We start from the raw sequence: 24,376 nt of genomic DNA, 5'->3' as shown, positions 1-24,376 counted from the left end.
AAACAGAAGCTACGAGAATTGAGTCAGTATTCAACTGTTGAACGCGTAAAAAATTTAAAATGAAATAAATAATATAGTCAAGCAGACATAATATTAAATACAAATATTAAACGAAATTTATAAAAAAATTTGTCAAAATCGTTGAAACTAAATTATGCAAATTTAAAGAATGTCCAATGCGACAAAATATTTTTTTTTATATAAAATGAATAATCGCCTGCTCAGAATACGACATATCATTAACATAACTTTTAAAACATAACCCAGTGCATAAAATAAAACGCATTACAAAATCTCATTTAGGCAATCGCAACAAATTGGAAAGGCATATAAAACCATCTTGTCGGGGGGCAAATGCGTCAATCTATATGCATATTATACCACACCATAAAACAAGTAAAAGTACTTAATGACAAATTAAAACGAAAGATTCAGCCGAAATAAAAACAAATCATCGGAAAGTATATAAAATTACATTATATTTCCTTTTGTGCGATACGAGAAATTTTCGAGTATAGAGAAATAGCGGTCATAAAAAATGCAAAAAACAAACGGGCACAGCGAAAACAGAAAAAAACAGAAAATCACACAGATCGCAACCGAGTCGCGTATCATTTCTTAATGCGGAAATATTGAAGAAGAATTTCTGTTGTCTATATAAATACGAATAATGTGCGTTTGTGTGTGGACTCGTATTAACTGCATATGTAGCTTTAATAAACACACATTTTCGTACGACAAGACAATGAGAAATTGCCTGATATGCATATGTCTCGCTGGCTGCGCCTGTGTGCGTAAACAATGAGAATCCCGTGTCCGTGTGAGCAGTGTGTCTTTGCTGGTGTGCGTTATCCGCGAGACCTTGAACTTGAGACTGAATTTCCAAAAAGCGCACACACACACGCGCGCCGAAGAAGCGAGAGAACAACAACTGGCTTTTATTCTGGCCACCAATACACAGGCAGCCGTGAAAGCAGCGAAGTTGGCAGCGGCATAAAAGCAAAAATAAGGCGGCAGAACAGGAATTTAGAGAGCAGCAGAGAGCCGCCGAGAAAGATAGAGAGAGAGAGGGAGGGAGAGAAAAAAGGGGAATGGGAACGGGAATATGGGACTGGTAATAATGGGGATCGTGCAAAAGCGAGGCAGACGGAACCCGAAAAAAATATATATGTACGTACACATAAAAAATTGGGGAAGAGACATTCACACCAACAACAAATACTACAATTGCCAAACAAACACATAAATTATAATATTTAAATATAGAACTTTTGCGTTGTTGTGTCGCCCGTTCCTGTTGATTTTGCTTTCGGCTCTTTGTGCATTTTACTTTCGTCTGTCGCTGCTGCATTCGAATTAACTTGAATTTTTCTTTCTTCCACACCCATAATTCTGTTTGCCTTTTTCGCTTTTGCACTGCCATAAATTGTATTATTATTGAAAATAAATAAAGAAATAAATATATCCCAGTTGGGGAACATTTTGATTCCGGTTTGGCGAATTATTGCGCCGCACAAGTGAAATTATCGATACAAAGCAATTTCTAGTGGCTGTCGTTTTTGGCTTCAGCTATTCGGGGAATTCGCCTGGCATCCGTCGCTGGTATTTTTTAATGGTTTTTTTTTTTGCTAAATAGAATTTGAATATGTTTTTTGCGGGTTAACAATTGGGGCAAGGCTAGTTTTATGATTGATTATTAAAGGAAGGGCGCACATAAACAACATAAAAATACATGATGAAATGTACTAGGAAGATTTGCAAACTGATTCCGGTATCTAGAAATCTTTAATGCGTTATAAAAAAACAAAAAGTTAAAGCTAGATATTTATCGAAAATTGTTAAAAAGTGAACTTTCAGTTGGCCATAACATGCCTTCAGCTCGTTCCCCCCGTAATTCGATCTGCCAAAACCAAAGCAATAATTTCAGCCAACAACTTCGAAGTATACAGTTTCATTTGCCTACTTTCCACTGATTAATGTCAGATGAAAATACTGGATAGGTGATAAAGGCTGAGCTCAATAGGTAAATCCCCCTTCAGCTGGGCCCACACAGAAATCACTTTCCGTTTCTTACCAAAACGCCCACAACTCACAAGCTCACAAATGTCGGTTGTTGGGCACATCAAAAATAGGCCAATAACCAAAATGCCATAAACAATTACAAATTGTTGTTGCTGCTGCTGGTGTGCAATTGTTATTGCTGTTGTGGGTCGGACAGACAGGCGGGCAGCTTCTACGGCTTTCGGAAATGCTACGAAAAATTGTAAACAAAACTCAAGCACCACGGATGACGCCTTATCCACCGCACAGCCGAAAACGAAGCCAGGCAAACTGAGTATAAAAACAAAAAGCATATCGGCTCTATAAGGCGAACTAATCATTTAGAGGTAACAAGCAGGCAGCGATGGCTCGTACCTACATTGACCTACTATTGCGGCAAATGCTGCGCTATCCGCCGGAATTGTGATGTAACTGTCCCAAAATGCCGCGCACATATCAACGAGCCAGTTCGGTTCAAGTCCAAATTCGAATTCAACAAAAGAAAAATAGCAAAACCCACCAGCTCACATGCACATGATTTTACCGTTAACTTCTTTGACATGTCTCTGTGTGTGTGAGTTGTTTTTTATTATTATTATTTTTTTTATGTTGTTTGCCAATTTTGCTTTGTTTTCTCGTAATATATTTAATTTTTTTTCTCTTGTATTTCTGTGTGTTTTGTCGGTTGGTTAGTTTCTGCTGGTTTTATTAGACCGCATTTTTAGAGGTCAGCGCACATTTGGCGCAGCATTGCAATGTTTTGTAGACTCTATTACCACTGGCTATTTGTCTTTCTTTCTGCCGTGTTTGTGTTTGTTTATGCACCATTAACGCTGAACCTCTGGCGGTCTGATTGTCGGCTTCTATGGCGTTGTTTTCTTTTCCATGGTGGCGCCACAGATGCGGTACAGTGAAAGCTCGGCGGAATAAACGGGGGGAGAACCGATGAACTTCCTCCAGGAAATCTAAATTCTTCGCCTTCCTTCCGTTGTTCACCTAGGCGAATACTTAATTTGAACGGTCGTATATTACTCATACGCCTAGTATGCCGCACAGGAAGTAATCGCACACGTTTCGTTTGCGCAATAAACTATTTCAACGGGAATAAATACAATAATCTACATTTGAATTCTCAGGAATTTTCTAGAGTCAATACATATGTTGACACGCGGAATATGTGCTAAAAGCACGGTTTAAATACGACTTACAGCTTTTAAGTTGCCCAATTATTATTTCATTTCACAATTATAAATTAAACTTTTGCCTTGATTATTAAAAAATCAAAAGTAAACTATATGAACATGAATGTCTTCATTTTGCGTAAATTGATTTAGACATTTCCATGTCAGTCGTTTACTATTTAGAACCTTAACTTGTCGGCGGCCACCTGCAACAAATTACGCATACGCCGCGTTGGCCGCAGTAAAAACAACACGTGAGCACTTCCCCACGGAAAAACTAAAAGAAAAACGCAGACAAGCGAAAAAAATCGAGGCAAGTGACGGGCATTTCCGACATTTTCACTTCGACAGCGATTAAAGCACCAAGTAAATAGAGGGAAATTCTCGCAACGAAAACTTGGCGAAAATAATATTTATAATTTCCGCTAAAAAAACTGCTGCTGTTGCAGCAGCAGGCCAATTGTCGTTGGTTGAGGGGGGAGTAGGGGTGGGCGGTTAACCAATGCAACCGCACAGCTGTTTTGTTGCCGCGCGATTTCCGTCACGACTTTGGTTTTTTATTTTTGTGCTGCGGCTTTTGAATTTTTTACATATCAAGAAAATATATGGGTATATACATTTATATATATATTTTTACATGCTTCTCATTCACCCACGACGAGTGGAGCGGCAATCAAAACGAGACAACTGCGTCGCACAGTGGGCCAAATGGGCTATAGGGCGGAGTAAAATAATTAACGTTTTTTTAAAAGAAATAACTCAAAAATATATTTTTGATTGTATTGCTTTTGAAAACAAAAGGTATGCAAGTACAAGTGCTTGCCACTTTCTCTCATACAGTGATACCACACTTTTCTTGGTGGAAATGATATATCTGCAAATATATGGAAAATGTTTAGTTTTACACCGCCTTACAGGCAGTATCGGCCAGTGTGCGAAGTCGGCCGGGCCGCCGTGTATTTAAAAAGCTGTAAAAAGCACTCGCACACAGCGGCAACATGCAATAATGCAGCCAGCAAAGCATAAATTGTAAACTCGTCGCCGTTGCCGACAAGCCTTGACCTGATTTCTCTTCCTCTCTGCTGCCACTCGTCTGAGCTTGTGTGTGTGTGTGTGAGTGCTTGGCGTGGCTGTGTGTGTGCGCGTATCTGTGAGAGTGAGTGTGCTTGCAAGCTTCATTGCTCCGCTGGCTTTGACGTTTTCCTGCACACTGCAGTTGCCGCGGATTTGATTCGTGTGAATGTGTGTGTGTGTGTGTGCGTACCGCTTGACATTCAATGCAATTTTTTTGCCTCTGCTTATTTTCATGCCGCTGCTGCCAGTGCTGCCGCTGCATGAAATAAGTGAAAATGCACTTTTACTTTTCAGCTGCAACAACAGCGGCCAAAGGAAAGTGAGAAGCAAATTTTTTTTTTGCCTTTCCTCTGGCGTTGTTTTTAACGGTTGCGAGTTCATGGCCCACCAAATTGGGGCATTTCAATTGTTTCATTTCGTTTCGTTTCGTTGTATTCGTTATATTCGTTTTCCTTTTTGCACATTTCTATGAAATTATGATGCGAATTTTTGTATTATTAGCTCGTTGGATAGGCATTTTTGACAGCTGTGAAGAGGACAGGGGCGTAGCCAAGTGGTTGGTGGGCGGATTAAAGGGGGTCGGTGGGGGTTGAGGGGGCTGAGGGCCCTGCAAAGCATTCCGTGATGAGGCCAAGTATTCGTTCAATTGGAACAGCAACGGCGGCTGGGGATTCGATAGTATTCATTATTCTGGTGATTGAAGCAATCGCAAATTTAAACTGATGTTGCTGAAGGATGCTTAATTATTTAGCTATTACCTTTGTGCATATTTTTTATATATACGCATAATTATGGCCATTAAAGCAATGTCAATTTTTAATTTTAGGTTAATTTGCCAAGAAATGCATAATTAATTAAATTTTTTTTAATCAATTTATGAAACTAGTGTATTTAGATATGTCTAATAATACTGTTTTACTGTTTACTGTTTACTGTTTTTCTGTAAAAGATATGTATTATCTTGGCAATTTTCAACCTCTTAACTAAGAGATGTATTTTCAACCACCTCCTCCTTTTCTCCTTCATTTCAGACACCGAAATTCCTATTGTCAAACAATCGACGAGTCCGGCACCGCAGCAGCAACTGCAGCAGCAGCACCACCTGCAACAGCAGCAGCAGCAGCCGCACAACGGGTCCACCTTCGCCGGCGCCACCGCTCTGCTCCACATAAAGACGGAACAGAATGCGCTGCTCACTCCGCTCCAGCTGCAGCAGCAGCAACAACAGCAGCAGGGTCTACACGGTGCGGCAGGCAACGGAGGCAGCAGCAACGGCAACAATGCCCACCAGCAGCAACAGCCGCTGGCCATCCCGCAACGCCCGCTGCTCCACAATCTGCTTAGCGGCGGTGCCATCCACAATCCGCACCACAGAAACTACACGACGGCCACAACAGGTGATTATACACAAGGCAAATTAATGTCACTTCCTAAAAGCAACTTGATCTTAAAGGATATTAACAACAAATTGTTTAAATTTATTCGAAAAAGTATACATTTTGAGAACTTTTTAAAATTTTAAACTACAATGTAATATTTACCTATGTACAAAGTTGTAACCCTTAAATGCACCAATACTTGAACTAACTTTGCTACTTTAAATTAATTTTAAATGGCATTTAATAGATAAATTAACGTCCTTATAGCTTCGAATGCATTTGTTATAACAATGCCAGTTTCAAGCTGAAAGAGATCTTGTTTTTTCGAGTGCAGTCAGTAGTGAGGCGAGCGTGTCCAGCAGCAAGGTGGACCACTGCACACGCCCTCGACTCTATTCGAGCCATATCGATTGCTAATTGCCCCTTTTCTTGGCTCGTCCTCGCTCCGCGCGGCTCTACCCCGTTCGCAGGTTCATTTCCGCCCAGTCCCGCGGACAGCGGCGTCTCCGACGTGGACAGCTCCAGTTCCGGCGGCCAGCCCTGCGCCGACGAGCTGAAGGCGCGGCTCGGGATGCCACCAGCCACCTCGGCGTCGGCAGCGGCCGCGGCAGCAGCGGCGGCGGCGGCAGCGGCACACCTGCACACGGGCACCTTTCTGCATCCGAATTTATACCAGAACAACGCGGCGAATTCGCTGCGGAACATATGGAATCGCAGTGTTGGAGGTGAGTATCGAGTATGCCTGAGAAAAACGCAACCAATTCCAACTGTGTGCTTAAGTTTAGTGCTTGAACTTCAAGGGCTGACGTCGTAATCTTAAAGACAAGAGGTTAAAGGAACTTTTAGACGTCAACTTATAGTGAGAATTTCGATTGCAATTCCATTTAAATGTGCATTTGTAAGACTTAAGTTTTGCACATTGCTGTCTACTTACCTTAGTGCATTTACGATTTAGACAGATAATAAGAATTTTACCCTTAATTGGCAAAGAGCTAAATTTAAAGTAAATCGCACAATTATTTCGGGGATTCGATCTAAGCTCAGAACGGTTTTATCTCAACCAATTAATCATATGACCTAATGGGGAACTTTGCATATTGCAATCAATTTGAAGTTGGTATAATCTGTTGCATACATAATGCACTCCTAATCCAGCGTACTCTTTCCTACGAAAATGTCAGGCAAGCAAGGCGCACGCACACATACCATACATTACGTACAGCACAATCAATTGCAATGCGATTGTGTTGCACTCGCTGCTTTTATGCTCTCTGCCAACTGAGTGCGTGTGTGTGTGTGTGTGTGTGTGAGTCCGCGTTGCTGTATAAAATCTGTGGTCATCGACACATTGCCTTTGCGCAAATTGTGAAGGTCACAACGACAACGACAGCAACAGCAGCAGCAGCAGCGCCAATGTGGCAATAATGCTGCTCGCGAGAGTGCTCCACTCTCTTTTCCTCTTCCTCCCGGAGAGGCGGATAAAGAGAGAGAGAGAGTGGAAGAGTGCCAAACACCAACGCAAATGCAACAGCAACACGAACGAGACACATGAGCAACACACGAAAAACACAGCGTGCGTTGCTCTCTGTGCGGAGTGTCTGTGAGAGAGTTGGCGAGAGAGTGGCGCTGCTTACTTTTGTTTTTATTCAGATTCAGCCCAGTCTTTCCCCACTCTCTTCCTGTCCCATGCCCCTGTGCCCCCCAGCCACACCCCCCGTCTAAAATGGTCCACCGAATCCAAAGACGAATGCGAATCCAAATCCACCGACTGCCAACTGGCTGAGCCGCGAAATTGGGCAACGCCAACGCCGGATGTAAAAAAAAATAAACTTACTAAATAGCATACAAAATTTTACCTGTGCCACCACACAGAAACAGAAACAGTGTGAAATAGTCGCGAGCGATCTGCGATCTGGGTACAATGGGACAGAACGTGTTGCCACCAGCCAAATTCATCAGGGTATATAATTTCAATTTACATTTTGAATGTTAAGTGGAATGCAATAACATTGATTACCCAAGTTGAGATTGCCTGTTCTTAGATGTTGCAGATTTGTGTACTTGCCTTCTGACTTTAATCTGTAACCTAAAAGTTTAAATTTTAGTTATGGCTCTTTATTTATACTATTTTTTTTATATATTTATTAAGTGAAGAAGTGAAAAATACTAATCGAAAATAACTTTTAACTGAGTCTAAAATTAAATAAAATAATTTCGTTAAAAAAAAGTCTAAAAGTATGCTACAATATATTTACTCATGTGCATTGAAAATCACAAAAGTAACATGTTTGTAACTTTTTAAGTAAGCAACAGGAATTTGAAAAATTTATTTGCAAAGCACACAGTTAGAATGATGGTTACGAAAATAGTTTCAGGAAAACTTTTAATTTGATGCACGGTGAATGGGGTTGATTTTAACTATGTACTTTTATGGAGAGAAAGGACAGGTCACGGGGTGATAATCTGGGCTATGATGACATATATTGACATTTTAATGTGTTATCGCACATCTAATTTAAAATGTAAAAATTAAAAAAAAAATAATCAAGAGTCGGAAATGGATGGCTTAAGTTAGGGAAGTTCACCTGTATATACGTTGGTTAAGCTATCCGCTTTGTTCTCTAGTACTCATTTATATAATTGACTTTGTTCTTACAGTGCCTGACAACTACTACGGAAGCAGTGGCGCCGGCAGTGGGGGCACCCAGCCCGGTGGTCCAGGAAACCCCCAAACGCCTGGCTACCTGACAACGTCCTACTTCAACGCACCGACAGCGGCAACGGCAGCGGCGTCCCAGCGAGGAACCACAATCAATGGCTATCATTCCCTGCACCAGCAGCAGCAGCAGCAACAGCAGTCGCAGCAATCGCAGCAGCAACAGCAACTGGCCCACCAGCAACTGTCGCAACAGCAGCAGCAGGCGTTGCACCAGCAACTGTCGCACCAACAGCAGCAGCAGCAACAGCAGCAACACCCGCACTCCCAGCTGAACGGTCCGCATCCGCACTCACATCCGCACTCCCATCCGCATTCGCATCCGCACGCAGGCCAGCACACGCATTCCACAATCGCTGCAGCGGCGGCAGCAGCAGCAGCATCTGTCGTCAGCAGCAGCAGCAGCGCCGTTGCAGCGGCAGCCATGCTGAGCGCCAGTGCAGCGGCAGCGGCAACGGCGGCAGCTGCGGCGGGCGGATCCCAGAGCGTTATCCAACCGGCGACGTCCAGCGTCAGCTACGATCTCTCCTACATGCTGGAGCTGGGCGGATTCCAGCAGCGAAAGGCGAAGAAGCCGCGCAAGCCGAAGCTGGAGATGGGCGTAAAGCGACGCAGCCGGGAGGGATCCACCACCTACCTGTGGGAGTTTCTCCTCAAGCTGCTCCAGGATCGCGAATACTGTCCGCGCTTCATCAAGTGGACGAACCGGGAGAAGGGCGTCTTCAAGCTGGTCGACTCGAAGGCGGTGTCCCGCCTGTGGGGCATGCACAAGAACAAGCCGGACATGAACTACGAGACGATGGGCAGGGCGCTGAGGTACTACTACCAGCGCGGCATACTGGCCAAGGTGGATGGCCAGCGGCTGGTCTACCAGTTCGTGGATGTGCCCAAGGACATCGTCGAGATTGACTGCAACGGTGTGTGAAGTGACGAGGACGAGGAGGACGACGAGGCCTGTAAATATAGATCGATCCCAGATCGCAGGCGGATCGAGCTGGAATGGCAATAGGTTCTGGGTGGGGTATAAATCAACCGGCTAGCGGCAATAGTGGCTGAAGGCCACGCGAGATGGGGATTTCTTTGTACATGCGTTGAGTTTCTTGGTTAGTCAGCGATAAGCGTAGGTTACACATAGCTGATAGTCCCAATACGCGTACATATACTTATATATATATGTATATGTATACATATATATTCACACCCTGTGTCCTGTACCCTATACATACACCCAGCTAAATCGGCGGTAATTAATGATCATGGACGTTAGTGTTGTACTTGTAACTGTAGATTTAACTGTAAACTGTAACTGTAATGAATATTGTTATTATTGGTTATTATTATTATTATTATTACTATTACTATTATTAATATTATAATTATTATTGCTACTGCTATGGCGGAAGGAAGAGGACGAAGGACGACCGAATTGATTCATATTGATATTCGATAGATGTGTGTAATATGTAAATGAGTACGAACCCCTATAGCTGCAAGAATTTCTCTATCTCTATTGATCTAATGCTAAATCTAAATGTATATGAGTATGTATATGCGTAGCCTAATGCCCTTTCAACTGTCCCCTAGCCCAACCCGCTGCCCAAGGACAAGCTCAGTGCAGAGGATATGGGTCTAAGTATGAACATATCTGCAGATCTGAACGATCTGCGCGGGTGTCTGTGCTTGGGCTAATTGTTTTTGTTGCTTATTTTATAAACGAAGAGAGATGGAAATTTATTATTTCATAGTTTTAGCTATTTGTACGACTACCTTTAGGATATTTATTTAAGTGTTTCTCCAGCTAATCCCCCGAAACTTCCCCCAAAAAACAAAAACACACACACATCCTAACTGGAGCTAAGAACCCAGCAAACTGGTGGTCTAAACTTTCTTGTAATTATTATTTGATAAGTTTTGTATATTTACAACATCAACAGCAGAAAAGCTCACAGGATAAACCCGAAGAAGGCACTCCTTGAGCCCCCGTTTAAGCAGTCTTAGAACACCAAACCAAACTCAATTCTCTCGATCTGAAGTTTATTTATAAGGCATAAAGCCTAACTACCGTATTCTTGTTAACGTCACACTGCCACAAATCGAAACAAGCCTTACATAATGGAACAGATCTGGAAATTTAATCGAACCGAACCGAGATACTGACCCATAGTTTCACCAATACTGCAACCGCAATCCTCAATGCAATATACCGACAACTTCAACAACAACAATTTCCAAACACTGCCCAAAACGTGCAATCTCTTGAAAGGATACCTTGAATAGGAAAGAGAATAAAACCAACTCCTAGTTCTTTAATCTAATTCTTTAATAGTTGCGTTCTCTAAGTACCTTTATCTATTATTATTATTATGTGTACGTGAAGATGAAATCTACAATATATCATTTTGTTTATGATGATTGGTGATTGATGATGCAAATAAACAAAGTGAGTCTTGAGTTCAACTCTGTTCATTGTAAACAATTTTTTATGATTATTTTTTATTTTTTAAATAAAATTATTATTTCAATTTGTGCATGCGTTTTATTTACACATTCGCAAACCAAACACACAGTATAAACAAACCAAAACAAAAACCGAATGAAATATAGAACGTAAGCAAAGATATGATACAAATATATGGAACCCGCTACAAATTTGGAATCTAGATATACCTCCCATGAAAAGTACATAATGTTGCATAAGTTACAATATATTCAAAGTCTATATAGGATAGTCGAGCGGATTGCCGATATTTGAAGTCGAGATCACATATTTTAGATAAAGTCCAGTCGGTGTATTTTGTAGTTCTAAGACACAGTATGGCATTTGACACCATTTCACGAGGTCTCAGTTTATGAGGTTTCCCCCAGATTATGGATTTATATGTATGTCTATTTATTGGCGTAGATCACCGCATCTACCATTATTACCTAGCGTAAATCAGTTATTAGTTGTTAGGGAATGAATATTAAAATGTTATAAGACCTTAGCTATAAGCACTCCCACAACAAGAGCAGCATCGAACCAGATATGCAAAAATCACGAGTCGAGTACAACGAAATCGGTAAACAAGAATCTGAGCCACAACCCGGATAATGCAGCTTTAAATCGAGATAGTACATTTAAATTTGAATCTCCTATTTCCCAGAGAGCTCTCCTTTCACTTCGATAGCCTAAAACAGTTGGAGACTCCAATCCCAAAGCATTTATGCATGCTAAGCACGATAATTGTACATATACAACTTCTGGACCTCATGATTCCACTCGATTATAAACGTATTTTATATATATACACCAATTATTTGTTAGATTGGATAACCCCGAATGCTGGATAAGACCAACTAAATTATATGCAACAGAATATCGATGCCGTTGGGCAAGATTTCTATGCTAGGCTAAGACAAGATATCTTTCTATTGGTAACTCAAAAACGAAACGAACTATATAGCTTTTAAATCGAAGCGTGCGATTATTCAAAGGTATTCTATGGCGCCTGAGAATAGTAGAGATACGGATTGGCCTAGATTTAGACGAATATGTCGAATGCATTAACATTAGATACGATTAGTTTTCGACTTGCTAACCTAAGTTAAGTTTTTAGCCTGTTTATTTCACTTTTTGTTCAATCTTTGTACATTTGACAGACACATTTTAAACTGTCTGCGATGAGAAATCAGCTAAAGCCAGCCACAATATATAAAATATATATGTATACTTTAATGCTTATGTAGTAAGGAAACGAACGTTGGATCGAAGTCATGGTATGTAGGTGAATTTTATGGTTAGAGGAAAGCGCAAGCGAACGGATTAGATTAATTTTTATAAGAATGCATTAAGAAAAACGAAGCAAGTAACAGTCACAAGCTAGCATAATTATTTACTGTTATGACGACATAAGAGTTTTAAGGTTTTTAGCTAAATTTTGTATATTTTAATCTACAAACTATAAATATATATTATCTGTTTTATAAATAACAATAAAAACTCATATGTGTTTTTATGTCAAATGGGTAGAGTTCAAATGTTGCGCCCTCTTGTTGGAATCACAGGTCCTGGACATCATGGTTGTTCGATTCAGGAATGAAAATGTTGGTAATCATGGCCCTATACCGATCCTCAGTTGAAGAAGTACGGACCACTGATTCCACCAGCCCATAAGAATTAATTAACTTCAACCGAAATGCTGGGATTAATATAAGAGTAGACTAATAAATGAGGGTGCTATAATAATTCAGGGTGCTATTCAGAGGCTATATCACTTGGAATAATTCCATTTCGGACTGGGTATATACACGTATACATAAAAAAATTTGGATATTAAAAAAAAACGTTAATGCGATTAAATGAAGATGCTCAAAGTACAAAATATGTACATATATAACTGTTGAAAAATATTGTGTAGAAATTCAATTACCCTAATATACGTTATTTTTTAACTGAATAAGAAGGGAACAAATGTTGACATTATTTTCTACATGTATATTTCTACATGTATATTTCTACATGTATATTTCTACATGTAAGTTAGAGAATATTTAATCTTTAAAAATATTATTAAAAAAAGTCCAAAACTTTTGTAAGCATCTGCATATTTCTAGAGTAATCCATACATTTTCGATGCATTACTTCATTACAGGTTAAGCAATTTTAATACTTAAAAATGTACTTACATTTATTTTAATGTCTACCTTACGATTATTAATCGATAATCAATGTTGCCATATTTTCGAAATAATATCGATAAGACCACATAAACATCGGTTTGGAAAGTCGTTTCGATCTGGCAGCCCTGCCGACGGCCATACTTGAAAATACATTTTTTTCTGCAAAGTTTGTCATTGTCACTGTGTGAATGGAATCTGTGATGTGTTGTGGAATTAAAAACGTGGAGTAAACGACCCGTAATGGTTAAAGTGCCCGACGCATCGGCGATTGCAGTGCGAATAACTATGAATTGATACGAAAGTTGCATAACACGTCGCCTGGTGTCGCGGTTAGTGTGTTTTTCGTCTCGTTTCGTTTCCGCCGCAGTCGCAGTTTCCAGAAAACCTCACCACACCATACCACCACCACCACGCACACACACACAAACAAACACGCAGAGACGCGGCGGCGGAAAAAGTGTGCGGACCGCGGATATAGCCCCTCGTTCCGAACCCAAATTGGAGTCTCCCAAAAACAGCGAAATATCGAGTGTGGCTTAGCCAATGTGCCGTGCGATCCCCGCTGCCCCCTCCGTACCGCTGCCACCCCCGCCACAGCACCAACGCTCACGGATACGGACACCAATACCATCGCACTCAAGCACAGCCGACAAAGAAAGAGCGCTCTCTCTTCCTCTTTGTACAGTTAGTTCCTACAGCTGAATCAGCCAAAAGGGAATTACTAGGCCCATTCCGAGGCGCAGTTTGCATGTGAAACGGAGGTGCCGGCAGAACCACACAGAATCCAAAACCGCAGATCCCCATCCCCGCTGCACGGATAAAGGAAACATACAACCATGAGTCTCCTAGCCACGCCAATGCCCCAGGCGGCCACCGCCTCATCTTCTTCATCCGCATCCGCGGCCGCCTCGGCCAGCGGGATTCCGACCACCGCCAACAACAACCTGCCTTTCGAGAAGGACAAGATCTGGTACTTCAGCAACGATCAGCTGGACAATTCGCCAAGCAGACGATGCGGCATCAAGGGCGACGATGAGCTGCAGTACCGCCAGATGACCGCCTATCTGATACAGGAAATGGGTCAGCGTCTGCAGGTCTCCCAGCTGTGCATCAACACGGCCATTGTGTACATGCATCGGTTCTACGCCTTCCACTCCTTCACCCACTTTCATCGAAACTCCATGGCGTCGGCAAGCCTATTCTTGGCCGCCAAGGTAGAGGAGCAACCGCGGAAGCTGGAGCATGTTATTCGGGCCGCCAACAAGTGCCTGCCGCCGACCACCGAGCAGAATTACGCCGAACTCGCCCAGGAGCTTGTGTTCAACGAGAACGTGCTCCTGCAGACGCTGGGCTTCGATGTGGCCATCGATCATCCGCACACGCATGTGGTGCGCACCTGCCAGCTGGTCAAAGGTATGCACCCACCATCCGACCCAAGCCATGTCCCCTTCACATGTCAGATGGTACTGATTACTGTGGTATATTTTAGCATGCAAGGATCTGGCGCAGACATCGTACTTCTTGGCCTCGAACAGGTATGGCTAGCAATGCGCTACTCTAAGGTGTAATCCCCCCCAAGAGATCGCCTCCCAACGCAAATACGGCTGTGGTATAAGCAATGTGTGTGTGTGTGTGTGCGGGTTTGGTGTTGGCCGAATCCTCCCCAGAAATTGGTGAGGTTGTAGAGAGTTCGATCACTGGCTTGTTTTGGCTAAAATCTTTGGGCAGTTCTTTTACCTGCTTAATTCCTCGCTTATAGCTAAGAAAACCTGGTATCTGGGTCGAAACAAAAAAAAAAAGGTGACGACCCGAAGTCACAAATCGAAAAAGAACACGCGTTCCCTAATCGCAGCAGGACGTCTGTACAAATATAGCATCTTAGCAAAAAGGCAGCATTTTCCGTGTCCCTCGCGGTAATTATCCTCTATTGCCTGCAATAACATTGTAATTTGTGTCGGGAAATCCACCATATGTCAAGAATAAGACTAATTCCTAGAAAGAGACTTATTCCTAGAAAAAGACATTTGAAGAATTGTAATGATAACCATTGTAATCCTTTGGCACACTACAAACATTTGGACAAAAGATAAATTCAGTTTGACATACCTGCTAAAACATAGTCAAAATTTTGATTAAATGCGGAAAGGGAGAAGAGCTCATTGGGAAAATTTGCGAATTTCGGAATATCGGCATATGTTTTAGAATAATTCTTTTGAATGTAAGATCCCCAAAATATAAAAGAGACATGCTGTGAAAATGCTAAGAACTAAACACGTAATCCGTATTATAAGTGATGAAATCCCCCTGCACACACTCACCCAACTACATTTATATGTGATACTTTAGCAAAAGACTTTCCACTAAATTGACTTAACCATCCTGGCACAGCCTGCATCTGACCTCGATGTGCCTGCAATACCGCCCCACGGTCGTAGCCTGTTTCTGCATTTACCTAGCCTGCAAGTGGTCCCGATGGGAGATCCCCCAGTCGACCGAGGGCAAGCATTGGTTCTACTACGTGGACAAGACGGTCTCGCTGGATTTGCTAAAGCAGCTGACTGATGAGTTCATCGCTATCTATGAGAAGAGCCCCGCCCGTCTAAAGTCGAAGCTTAACTCGATCAAGGCGATCGCACAGGGAGCCAGCAATCGGACAGCTAACAGCAAGGACAAACCCAAGGAGGACTGGAAGATCACCGAGATGATGAAGGGCTACCATTCAAACATCACGACACCACCAGAGCTGTTAAACGGCAACGACAGCCGGGATCGTGAACGGGAGAGAGAGCGGGAACGGGATCCGTCGTCGCTACTGCCGCCACCGGCTATGGTGCCGCAGCAAAGACGACAGGATGGTGGCCATCAGCGCTCGTCCTCAGTGAGCGGAGTGCCAGGTAGCAGCTCTTCGTCGTCTTCCTCCAGTCACAAGATGCCAAATTACCCTGGTGGCATGCCGAACGACGCTCATCCGGGTAAGTATTTTAACAACTTCAAAAAGAAACACTTTTTCAACATCCTCGTATTGAAGATCACAAGTCAAAGCAGCCAGGCTATAGCAATCGAATGCCCTCAAGTCACCAGCGTAGTAGTAGCAGTGGACTCGGTTCCTCGGGAGGTGGCAGCCAGCGCAGCAGCTCATCCTCGTCGTCTTCAAGCCAGCAGCCTGGCCGACCGTCTATGCCCGTGGACTATCACAAATCCTCGCGGGGCATGCCCCCGGTAGGCGTGGGCATGCCACCTCACGGCAGCCACAAGATGACTTCGGGCTCCAAGCCTCAGCAGCCGCAGCAGCAGCCACCGGTTCCACATCCATCCGCCTCTAATTCCTCTGTATCGGGCATGTCCTCCAAGGATAAATCCCAGAGCAACAAAATGTATCCGAACGCACCGCCGCCATACAGTAATAGTGCCCCTCCAAACCCGCTGATGTCGCGTGGTGGATATCCAGGCGCTAGCAATGGATCCCAGCCCCCGCCTCCGGCCGGATACGGCGGGCATCGCAGCAAATCCGGCTCCACCGTCCATGGCATGCCGCCTTTCGAGCAGCAATTGGCCTATTCCCAGAGCCAGAGCTACGGCCACATGCAGCAGCCAGTGCCTCAGTCTCAGCAGCAACAGATGCCTCCGGAGGCATCCCAGCACTCGTTGCAGTCCAAGAACTCGCTCTTCAGTCCAGAGTGGCCAGACATTAAAAAAGAACCCATGTCGCAGTCGCAACCACAGCCTTTCAACGGTTTGCTACCCCCTCCTGCGCCACCAGGCCACGATTACAAACTAAATAGCCATCCGCGTGACAAAGAAAGTCCCAAGAAAGAGCGACTAACGCCCACCAAAAAGGATAAGCACCGTCCTGTCATGCCCCCCATGGGCAGTGGGAACAGTTCCTCCGGCTCGGGATCATCAAAGCCGATGCTACCGCCTCACAAGAAACAGATACCCCATGGCGGGGACCTGTTGACCAATCCTGGAGATAGTGGAAGCCTAAAACGGCCCAATGAGATCTCGGGAAGTCAGTACGGATTAAATAAGCTGGATGAAATAGATAACAGTAATATGCCGCGAGAGAAGCTTCGCAAGCTGGACACTACAACTGGACTACCAACTTATCCGAGCTATGAGGAGAAACACACGCCTCTGAATATGTCCAACGGGATCGAGACAACGCCGGATCTGGTGCGCAGCTTGCTGAAGGAGAGTCTGTGTCCATCGAACGCTTCGCTCTTGAAACCCGATGCCTTGACTATGCCTGGCCTAAAACCACCGGCCGAACTGCTTGAGCCCATGCCCGCGCCAGCGACAATCAAGAAAGAACAGGGAATAACTCCGATGACCAGTTTGGCTAGTGGGCCCGCACCCATGGATTTGGAAGTACCCACCAAACTGGCCGGAGAGATTAAGGAAGAAAGCAGCAGCAAGTCCGAAAAGAAAAAGAAGAAGGATAAACACAAGCACAAGGAGAAGGACAAGTCCAAGGACAAGACGGAAAAGGAGGAGCGTAAGAAGCACAAGAAGGATAAGCAGAAGGATCGTAGCAACAGCGGTGGCAGCAAGGACAGTTCTCTTGCCAATGAGCCTCTGAAGATGGTTATCAAGAATCCCAACGGCAGCCTGCAGGCCGGTGCGTCAGCTCCCATTAAGCTTAAGATCAGCAAAAATAAGGTTGAACCCAATAACTACTCTGCAGCGGCGGGTCTGCCGGGCGCAATCGGATATGGCTTGCCTCCAACTACGGCTACCACCACGTCCGCCTCGATCGGAGCAGCTGCTCCTGTTCTGCCTCCTTATGGTGCCGGCGGTGGTGGCTACAGCTCATCGGGTGGCAGCAGTTCCGGTGGCAGCAGCAAGAAAAAGCACAGCGATCGTGACCGCGACAAGGAGAGCAAAAAGAATAAGAGCCAAGACTACGCGAAGTACAATGGCGCTGGTAGCGGCATCTTTAATCCCCTTGGCGGTGCTGGCGCCGCACCCAATATGTCTGGTGGAATGGGCGCCCCCATGTCTACTGCTGTACCACCATCCATGCTGTTGGCGCCCACCGGTGCAGTACCACCCTCTGCCGCTGGGCTGGCACCGCCTCCCATGCCCGTCTACAACAAGAAGTAGTGGTAGCGGTCAGAGGGTTATCATTAAGTCGTACGTTTTGATATATGTATAGAACCTCAGTAAGTCCAATTGTAGTATAGTTGTTAGGATTGTTAGTGAGATGCATTATTGATTTTAGTTAAGCACGTAGCGAGAACTCCAAAATTGGGAGTGAAGCCGGATGCGCAGAAGAAGAAGAGTGAAAGTGGAGGTCGCGATGGGGCTGAACGTAAAAGCAGAACTCAAACCGCGAAAACTTTTGTACAGCATTAATTAATTTATAACTATAATAAATAGAATACACATAAGCCCACATACATAAAAGTACGGAATAGTTTTAAGCGAGTTGTTGGAAAACGGAATCAGAGACGCAAGCAGAAAATACACAGAGAGCAGCAATGGCCGTCTAGCGTTTAAGTTAGCAAATCAAATACCCGTTACACACACTCTAAGCTGTATATAGCCACTCACAAACACACAATCAAGAGATATATAGTACAGACTTCCGCTTAGCAAATATACTAAATACGGCCCCAACTAAATGCAAGCCAGAGAGAAAGGAGGAGTAAGAGCTTCAGAATAATCCCCACAGAGGAGCATATAGTTGTGGCAGAGGATAGGAGAGTAAATGGAAAGCCAGCGCTTTGATTCAAAATTGAAGACGCCAAACCACATAATGAATTATTTTATTAATACATAGTTGCTAATCCGAAAATGAATGAAGATGTTTATTTTTAGTTAGCAAAGTTTTCCCTTCCTTTTTGAACGATTGCCCGATTACTAACCGTGTTTCAAAATAGTTTTCGACACCTAGCAATATATACAGTAGTGTATTTACAATTTTCAATGGAGATAAGTAAAAATATCGGATTGTTTCAGCGGATGATATTATGTTTCAAGATCGCCTGGAACGTTGACGTAGCTTTCATTTGTTTTTAATTTATTTTTTAAATAGCATTACGAAACAGATTACCACAAAACAAAAACAAATAATAAAGTCCCAAAACAAAAACGGAATATGCAAACAAAAAAGAAACCCAAATCGAAATTTTGGATAAAACAAAAGTTATTGTGCAAGAAAACAAAAAGTTTTAAAATTATGTAAATGCAAGCGAAAACGTTGCAAGCAAACTAAGCTAAACGAACGAAAAACTAACAGAAGGCTAAACGAGGAAAAACAAAAGTTAGGCATATAGAAATCTAGGCAAGATCTATATATTCGATGCGAAAATGAGAATGAAATGAAATTTTATGTAATTTTCGACTAAGGCAAAGGTTAAGCGAACGTTGCGCGTTTTTCAAAACTATTCGTACTCGTATATTCGTATTCGATTTCTCTACTACTGCATTAAGCTGCAAGCATATATAGCTCTAAACACACCACACATCCATACACACACCATCCATCCCACACAGTCGACAAACGTATTCTTTAAGTTGGGAACCCGAGAAACCCGTTTTTATAATCGATCGAAAGAATGCGCAATTTGCATCTAAGATTTGGATTTCCCTTTATATACTTATTCTTGGCCCCTTTTATCACACCCCCCACCCACGCCCACGCCCATCCCCACCCCTCGTCCCTTCTAACTTAAGTTTTTGTACATACTTGGAAAGCAAATGGAAAACCCGCCGCTCGGGTGGCGGGCAAGTGTCGGGTTTCATTGGGATTGTTTGGTTGTGCGTTCGAATATGGACTCACTCGTCACTTGCACGCCCCCACGAGGGCACGAATAAAAATCTTCAAAACCCCGCAAAAATTCTAAACAAAAAACTATAAAAATGCAAAAAATAAACAACAAAAAAATCAGGAAAATTAAATGATAAGTGTTTTTATTGCGGAGCTTGGGGTTCAAGTTTCTGAGCGAAACTTTATATTCTTGAAAACGGTCCAAATATTAATTATCTTGAAATCTTAACTAAATTGATTCTCATTTGTTTCGTTAGCAAATAACTTAAAACCTGCTGGGATAATACATTAATATCTTAACTATTATTATACTTAAAAAAATATAGGATTATCCTTTGCAAGAGAGAATTTGTAATTTAAAAGCATTTTAATGGAGTCATTATATACTTTAATTATCTAGTTGATTTAAATCATTGCGAGTGGATCTCTCTTACGAAGAACAATTTAGTAGTAGCTTATTCTTTAGTATGGGCGATGATGTGGTTGAGGATCCAGTCCAAGTAGCTGCTGATGCGGGTGAACACGGCCGGAAATCCCACTTGACATCCCATAGAGGTTCCAAACGAGGTGGATCCGATCAGGTAGCTGGAGTTGCCCTGCTTGTAGACCAGCGGACCGCCAGAGTCACCATGACAGGTGGATTTGCCGCTGGTGGTGCTCATGCAGATCATCTTCTCCGACACAGCTCCACTCCAGTACATCCGGCACACAGAGTAAGGCATGATAGGCATCTCTACGTATCTCAGCACGGGGGAGACCGAGTCGGAGGCATCGCTTTTACGTCCCCAGCCGGAGGCGAAGGCCCGGACGGACTCGTACGTGGGAAACTGGCCGTTCAAGCGACGGGGCAAAGTGGCGGCCCGGATGCGATCAGTGAAACCCACAAATGCGGGCAATCGAATAAGCGAGATGTCGTTGACCACCGAGCTAGCCATATAGTTCGAGTGCACTATAATGCCCGACTTCTCCACGAAGATCCTCTCCTGACCCTCCTCGGACTCATCACCAATGTTTATGGCCCCCAAATAGACCGTTACGGACTCCGCCCCATCCATGCAGTGTGCTGCTGTGATTATCCAGTAGTGTGAGATCAAGCTACCGCCGCACCAAGTGCTCCAGTTTCCGAAGGAGATGTTCAGACCGGCCTGGTAGGGAAACTGACCCACCTCCGCCGGTTCTCCATTGGTAATATAGGGCTCCACATCGGTAAGGAGGGGGACAGCCGTGCAGGATCCTACCAGCAGGGCACAGACCAAAAGCTTCATCATTTTCTAGGTTCAAAATAACTGAGGCAGCGAGACTGCTTCGTGGTTATATAGGAACGGGTTAAGCCTGCAGCTTGTTATCTCATGATAAGGACCTCTTAAACTTCGAGCACCCTAGACCAGTTGGATTATTATACCATGATCACACAAAAAACATTTCACTTGACTTGGGATCCACCCAATGAATCAACTGCAATTTAAAAACCTGCGGCACGTGAGATGGTAATTACTTACTAATTCCCAGTTCTTAGTTGCTTTGATATCAGTACTTACAATATGCGATTGATGGGTGTTCACTGATATCGTTATCTCCTGTAAATGCAGCACCCATTTTTAAGTTAGCAAAGAATATGTAACATACTTTTAATTGCCGGTCCGTTAAAACAAGCTTTCATTTTAAGTTAAGAGTAATTACCTCTTTAAAAAGACGTTCAGGTGTTTCGACTATTCGGAACACAGTTCTTTGAATAAATGCTGCTATCGGGAACCCGTGATTAATGAAAACATATGTACTTTAAATTATTTCGGTAATCAAGTGGCGTTCAGATGAGTCCGAAATGATAATGCATAATCAGGCATTACTTCTTATAGATTAACCAATTGAGGGGACATAAATCCTCATTCAGGTGGATGGACTGCGTCAGTGGTGCGAATAGTTGACACTGAAAAGCATGCAATTCAGTACGATTTCAGTTTTCCTGCTTATCTTGGTACAGGGAAGGTCGATCTCTTGCCTGGATATGGGTCATGGGATCGGCGGCCGAATCGCTGGCGGGGAGTTGGCCCGCGCCAATCAGTTTCCCCATCAAGTGGGTCTGAGCATCGAGGAGCCCAACGACATGTATTGCTGGTGTGGCGCTAGTTTGATCTCCGACCGATATCTGCTAACGGCTGCACATTGCGTTGAAAAGTGAGTATTCAGTGAAGCATTTAGTTAATATACTAAACTGATAACCTTATCAATTCAGGGCAGTGGCTATCACATACTACCTGGGGGGAGTGCTGCGACTTGCCCCTCGGCAGCTTATTCGATCGAGTAATCCCGAAGTGCATCTGCACCCTGACTGGAATTTCCAAAGCTTGGAAAACGACATTGCCCTTGTACGATTGCCAGTGGATGCCCTGCTCTGTGATTCCATACGACCCATCCGGTTGCCAGGAATCTCATCGAGCCGGAACAGCTACGACTATGTTCCGGCAATCGCTTCCGGTTGGGGCCGCATGAATGACGGTAAGAACTGACTTCAATTTTTTGACTTGGAATGAATGCTAAATAACAGACCATAATTTATACCAATTTTATTTTTTCTCAACTCCACGCACAGAATCCACTGCAATATCGGATACCCTGCGCTATGTTTACCGCTTTGTGGAATCCAATGAGGACTGTGAATACTCCTACGCTAACATAAAACCTACTAACATCTGCATGGACACCACTGGAGGGAAATCCACCTGTACCGGAGACTCTGGAGGACCTTTGGTCTACAGCGATCCTGTGCAAAACACGGACATTCTGATCGGTGTCACTTCCTATGGCAAAAAGTCGGGCTGCACCAAGGGATATCCATCGGTTTTCACACGCGTCACCGCCTATTTGAACTGGATAGGCGAGGTGAGCGGAGTTCTCTATCCGTAGGAGTGGAGGGGCCCTCGATGGCTGGTCAAATAGTGCTGGGCACTGCAATTAAATTAAATGTTGAGCATTTTAGTTGCGACTATTGGTTTTCTTACGAAGGGGTTCACAGTGGTTCCCCCCATAGGCCAAAAATGAAAAAAGTATTTGCCAACTGTCTCTAAAAAGTCCAAACTTCTAAGTGGCAAATCGGTTTTTGCTAGATATGTAACGGGATTTTCAGAAAAAATCCTCTCCTAATTCCTATTCCTATTTCACAAATAGGTACAAGCTACAGAGAATGAAGGCAATAACCCTGTCAGATTGTCACATAGAGGCCAGAAGAAGTTAAGTATCTTGGGATAACCCTTGACTCCAAACTTAGCTTCAAAACTCATGTCGATAAAACAATTGATAAGTGCATCAGAGCACTTTTCACGTGTAGAAAAATTGCTGGTAAGTCGTGGGGAACCTAACCACGCATAATAAGATGGCTGTACCTCATGGTAGTCAGACCCATACAAGCCTATAGGGCAATAGGCTGGGGTGATAGAGCACGCCTTAGCACCACTAAGGTGAAACTCCATAAGCTGCAAAGAATGGTCTGCGTATGCATTACAGGAGCAATGCGTACCTGTCCCACTGCAGCCCTAGTAGAAGTACTAATGGAGGTGACGTCGCTTCATATCGTCATTGAAATGAAACGGTAAGTCTCCCTAATAAGAATTGAGGGAACAGGAAATGACTGCAACCCCACAAGTAAGGATGCTGAAAGCCTAAAAAGGGCTATCCCGTTGCTAATGCAACCCAGGGATGAGATGCCAGCTGAGCATAGGTTCGCTCAGAACTTCAGCACTCATCTCAGTATTAAAAATAGTTGGACATCCCTGGGGTTAGTACACTCTATGAAACCACAAACAACAATAAAGTGGTATACAGACGGATCCCTAAAGTCACTTACTAAAGTCAATAGAGAAAGAAAAACGTCTGCCCCTCTGGGAACACCTACGAGGACTTAGGCAATCTAAGACTCTCCTCCGTGAATATAACCATAAAAGGTTCAAGACCTTAATGACACACGGGAAAAATCCCGTGCGCATTTAAACTGGCCTTCTTACGGGGCACTGCCGACTTCGCAGTCATTTGCATAGGATTGGCATTGCAGACAGTGAACTCTGTCGCTTCTGCTGCATGGAGGAGGAGAGCTCTGCACCTATTATATGTGACTGCATGGCGCTTTCCATCACGAGGAACAGACTCCTGGGTATTTATGTAGTCCCACGGGAAACAATTGCAGCCCTGAACCCCAATAAAATTCTGGCATTTATACAGTGCATTGGACTTCAGGGGGATCTTTGAGTCATGAAGGGGTAGTACAATAGATCTGACTGGGTCGCAGTACACATACAAAACCACTTAATAATAATAATAAATGTTTAGCTAAAGTGGTAAAGTGGTAAAGTGCCAAAAAGGCGAAGACCTCGCACTAGCGAGTCAGTTGGATTCAAACACCCGAATTGAACTCATTAAGTGTACGAGAGAAATTCTGTTGTTTCCCCCACCAGTGCACTGGTCAAAGAAAACTTCCATGCAAACCAAAGTAGAAGCTTTTAAAATCAGCCATTGATTTACTTGAGCAATCCTTTTAAATTATGTATTGTTTCACCTTGTACAT

At 43.5% G+C, this 24,376-nt stretch overlaps 4 protein-coding genes across 5 annotated transcripts in view; 3 read left to right on the top strand and 1 right to left on the bottom strand.

The window, feature by feature from the left end:
• The window catches only part of LOC6606105 (ecdysone-induced protein 74EF), a 42,302-nt gene extending 31,388 nt beyond the window's left edge, over positions 1–10,914 (top strand). For both annotated transcript variants that reach the window (XM_032717369.1, XM_002030878.2), the window contains 3 exons: positions 5,327–5,692; positions 6,145–6,399; positions 8,333–10,914. In XM_032717369.1, coding sequence (XP_032573260.1) covers positions 5,327–5,692; positions 6,145–6,399; positions 8,333–9,315 — 1,604 coding nt within the window. In that variant the 3' untranslated portion in view covers positions 9,316–10,914. The remainder of the gene's footprint in view (positions 1–5,326; positions 5,693–6,144; positions 6,400–8,332) is intronic.
• Positions 10,915–13,184: 2,270 nt separating this feature from the next.
• Positions 13,185–19,121, top strand: LOC6606104 (cyclin-T). The gene is made up of 4 exons (XM_002030877.2): positions 13,185–14,462; positions 14,539–14,584; positions 15,438–16,021; positions 16,078–19,121. The coding sequence occupies exons 1-4, from the start codon at positions 13,886–13,888 to the stop codon at positions 18,150–18,152; spliced, it is 3,282 nt and encodes a 1,093-aa protein (XP_002030913.1). The 5' UTR covers positions 13,185–13,885; the 3' UTR covers positions 18,153–19,121.
• Positions 19,122–19,947: 826 nt separating this feature from the next.
• Positions 19,948–21,103, bottom strand: LOC6606103 (brachyurin). Its single transcript, XM_002030876.2, has one exon. The coding sequence runs from the start codon at positions 21,087–21,089 to the stop codon at positions 20,277–20,279; it is 813 nt and encodes a 270-aa protein (XP_002030912.1). The 5' UTR covers positions 21,090–21,103; the 3' UTR covers positions 19,948–20,276.
• Positions 21,104–21,712: 609 nt separating this feature from the next.
• Positions 21,713–22,797, top strand: LOC6606102 (brachyurin). The gene is made up of 3 exons (XM_002030875.2): positions 21,713–21,996; positions 22,055–22,317; positions 22,412–22,797. The coding sequence occupies exons 1-3, from the start codon at positions 21,758–21,760 to the stop codon at positions 22,723–22,725; spliced, it is 816 nt and encodes a 271-aa protein (XP_002030911.2). The 5' UTR covers positions 21,713–21,757; the 3' UTR covers positions 22,726–22,797.
• Positions 22,798–24,376: the final 1,579 nt, after the last annotated feature.

The sequence above is a fragment of the Drosophila sechellia genome, chromosome 3L (assembly GCF_004382195.2).
Source record: "Drosophila sechellia strain sech25 chromosome 3L, ASM438219v1, whole genome shotgun sequence".
Classification (NCBI taxonomy): Eukaryota; Metazoa; Arthropoda; class Insecta; order Diptera; family Drosophilidae; genus Drosophila; species Drosophila sechellia.
Note: the sequence above shows the minus strand (reverse complement) of the source record. Positions and strands in the feature narration are given on the sequence as shown.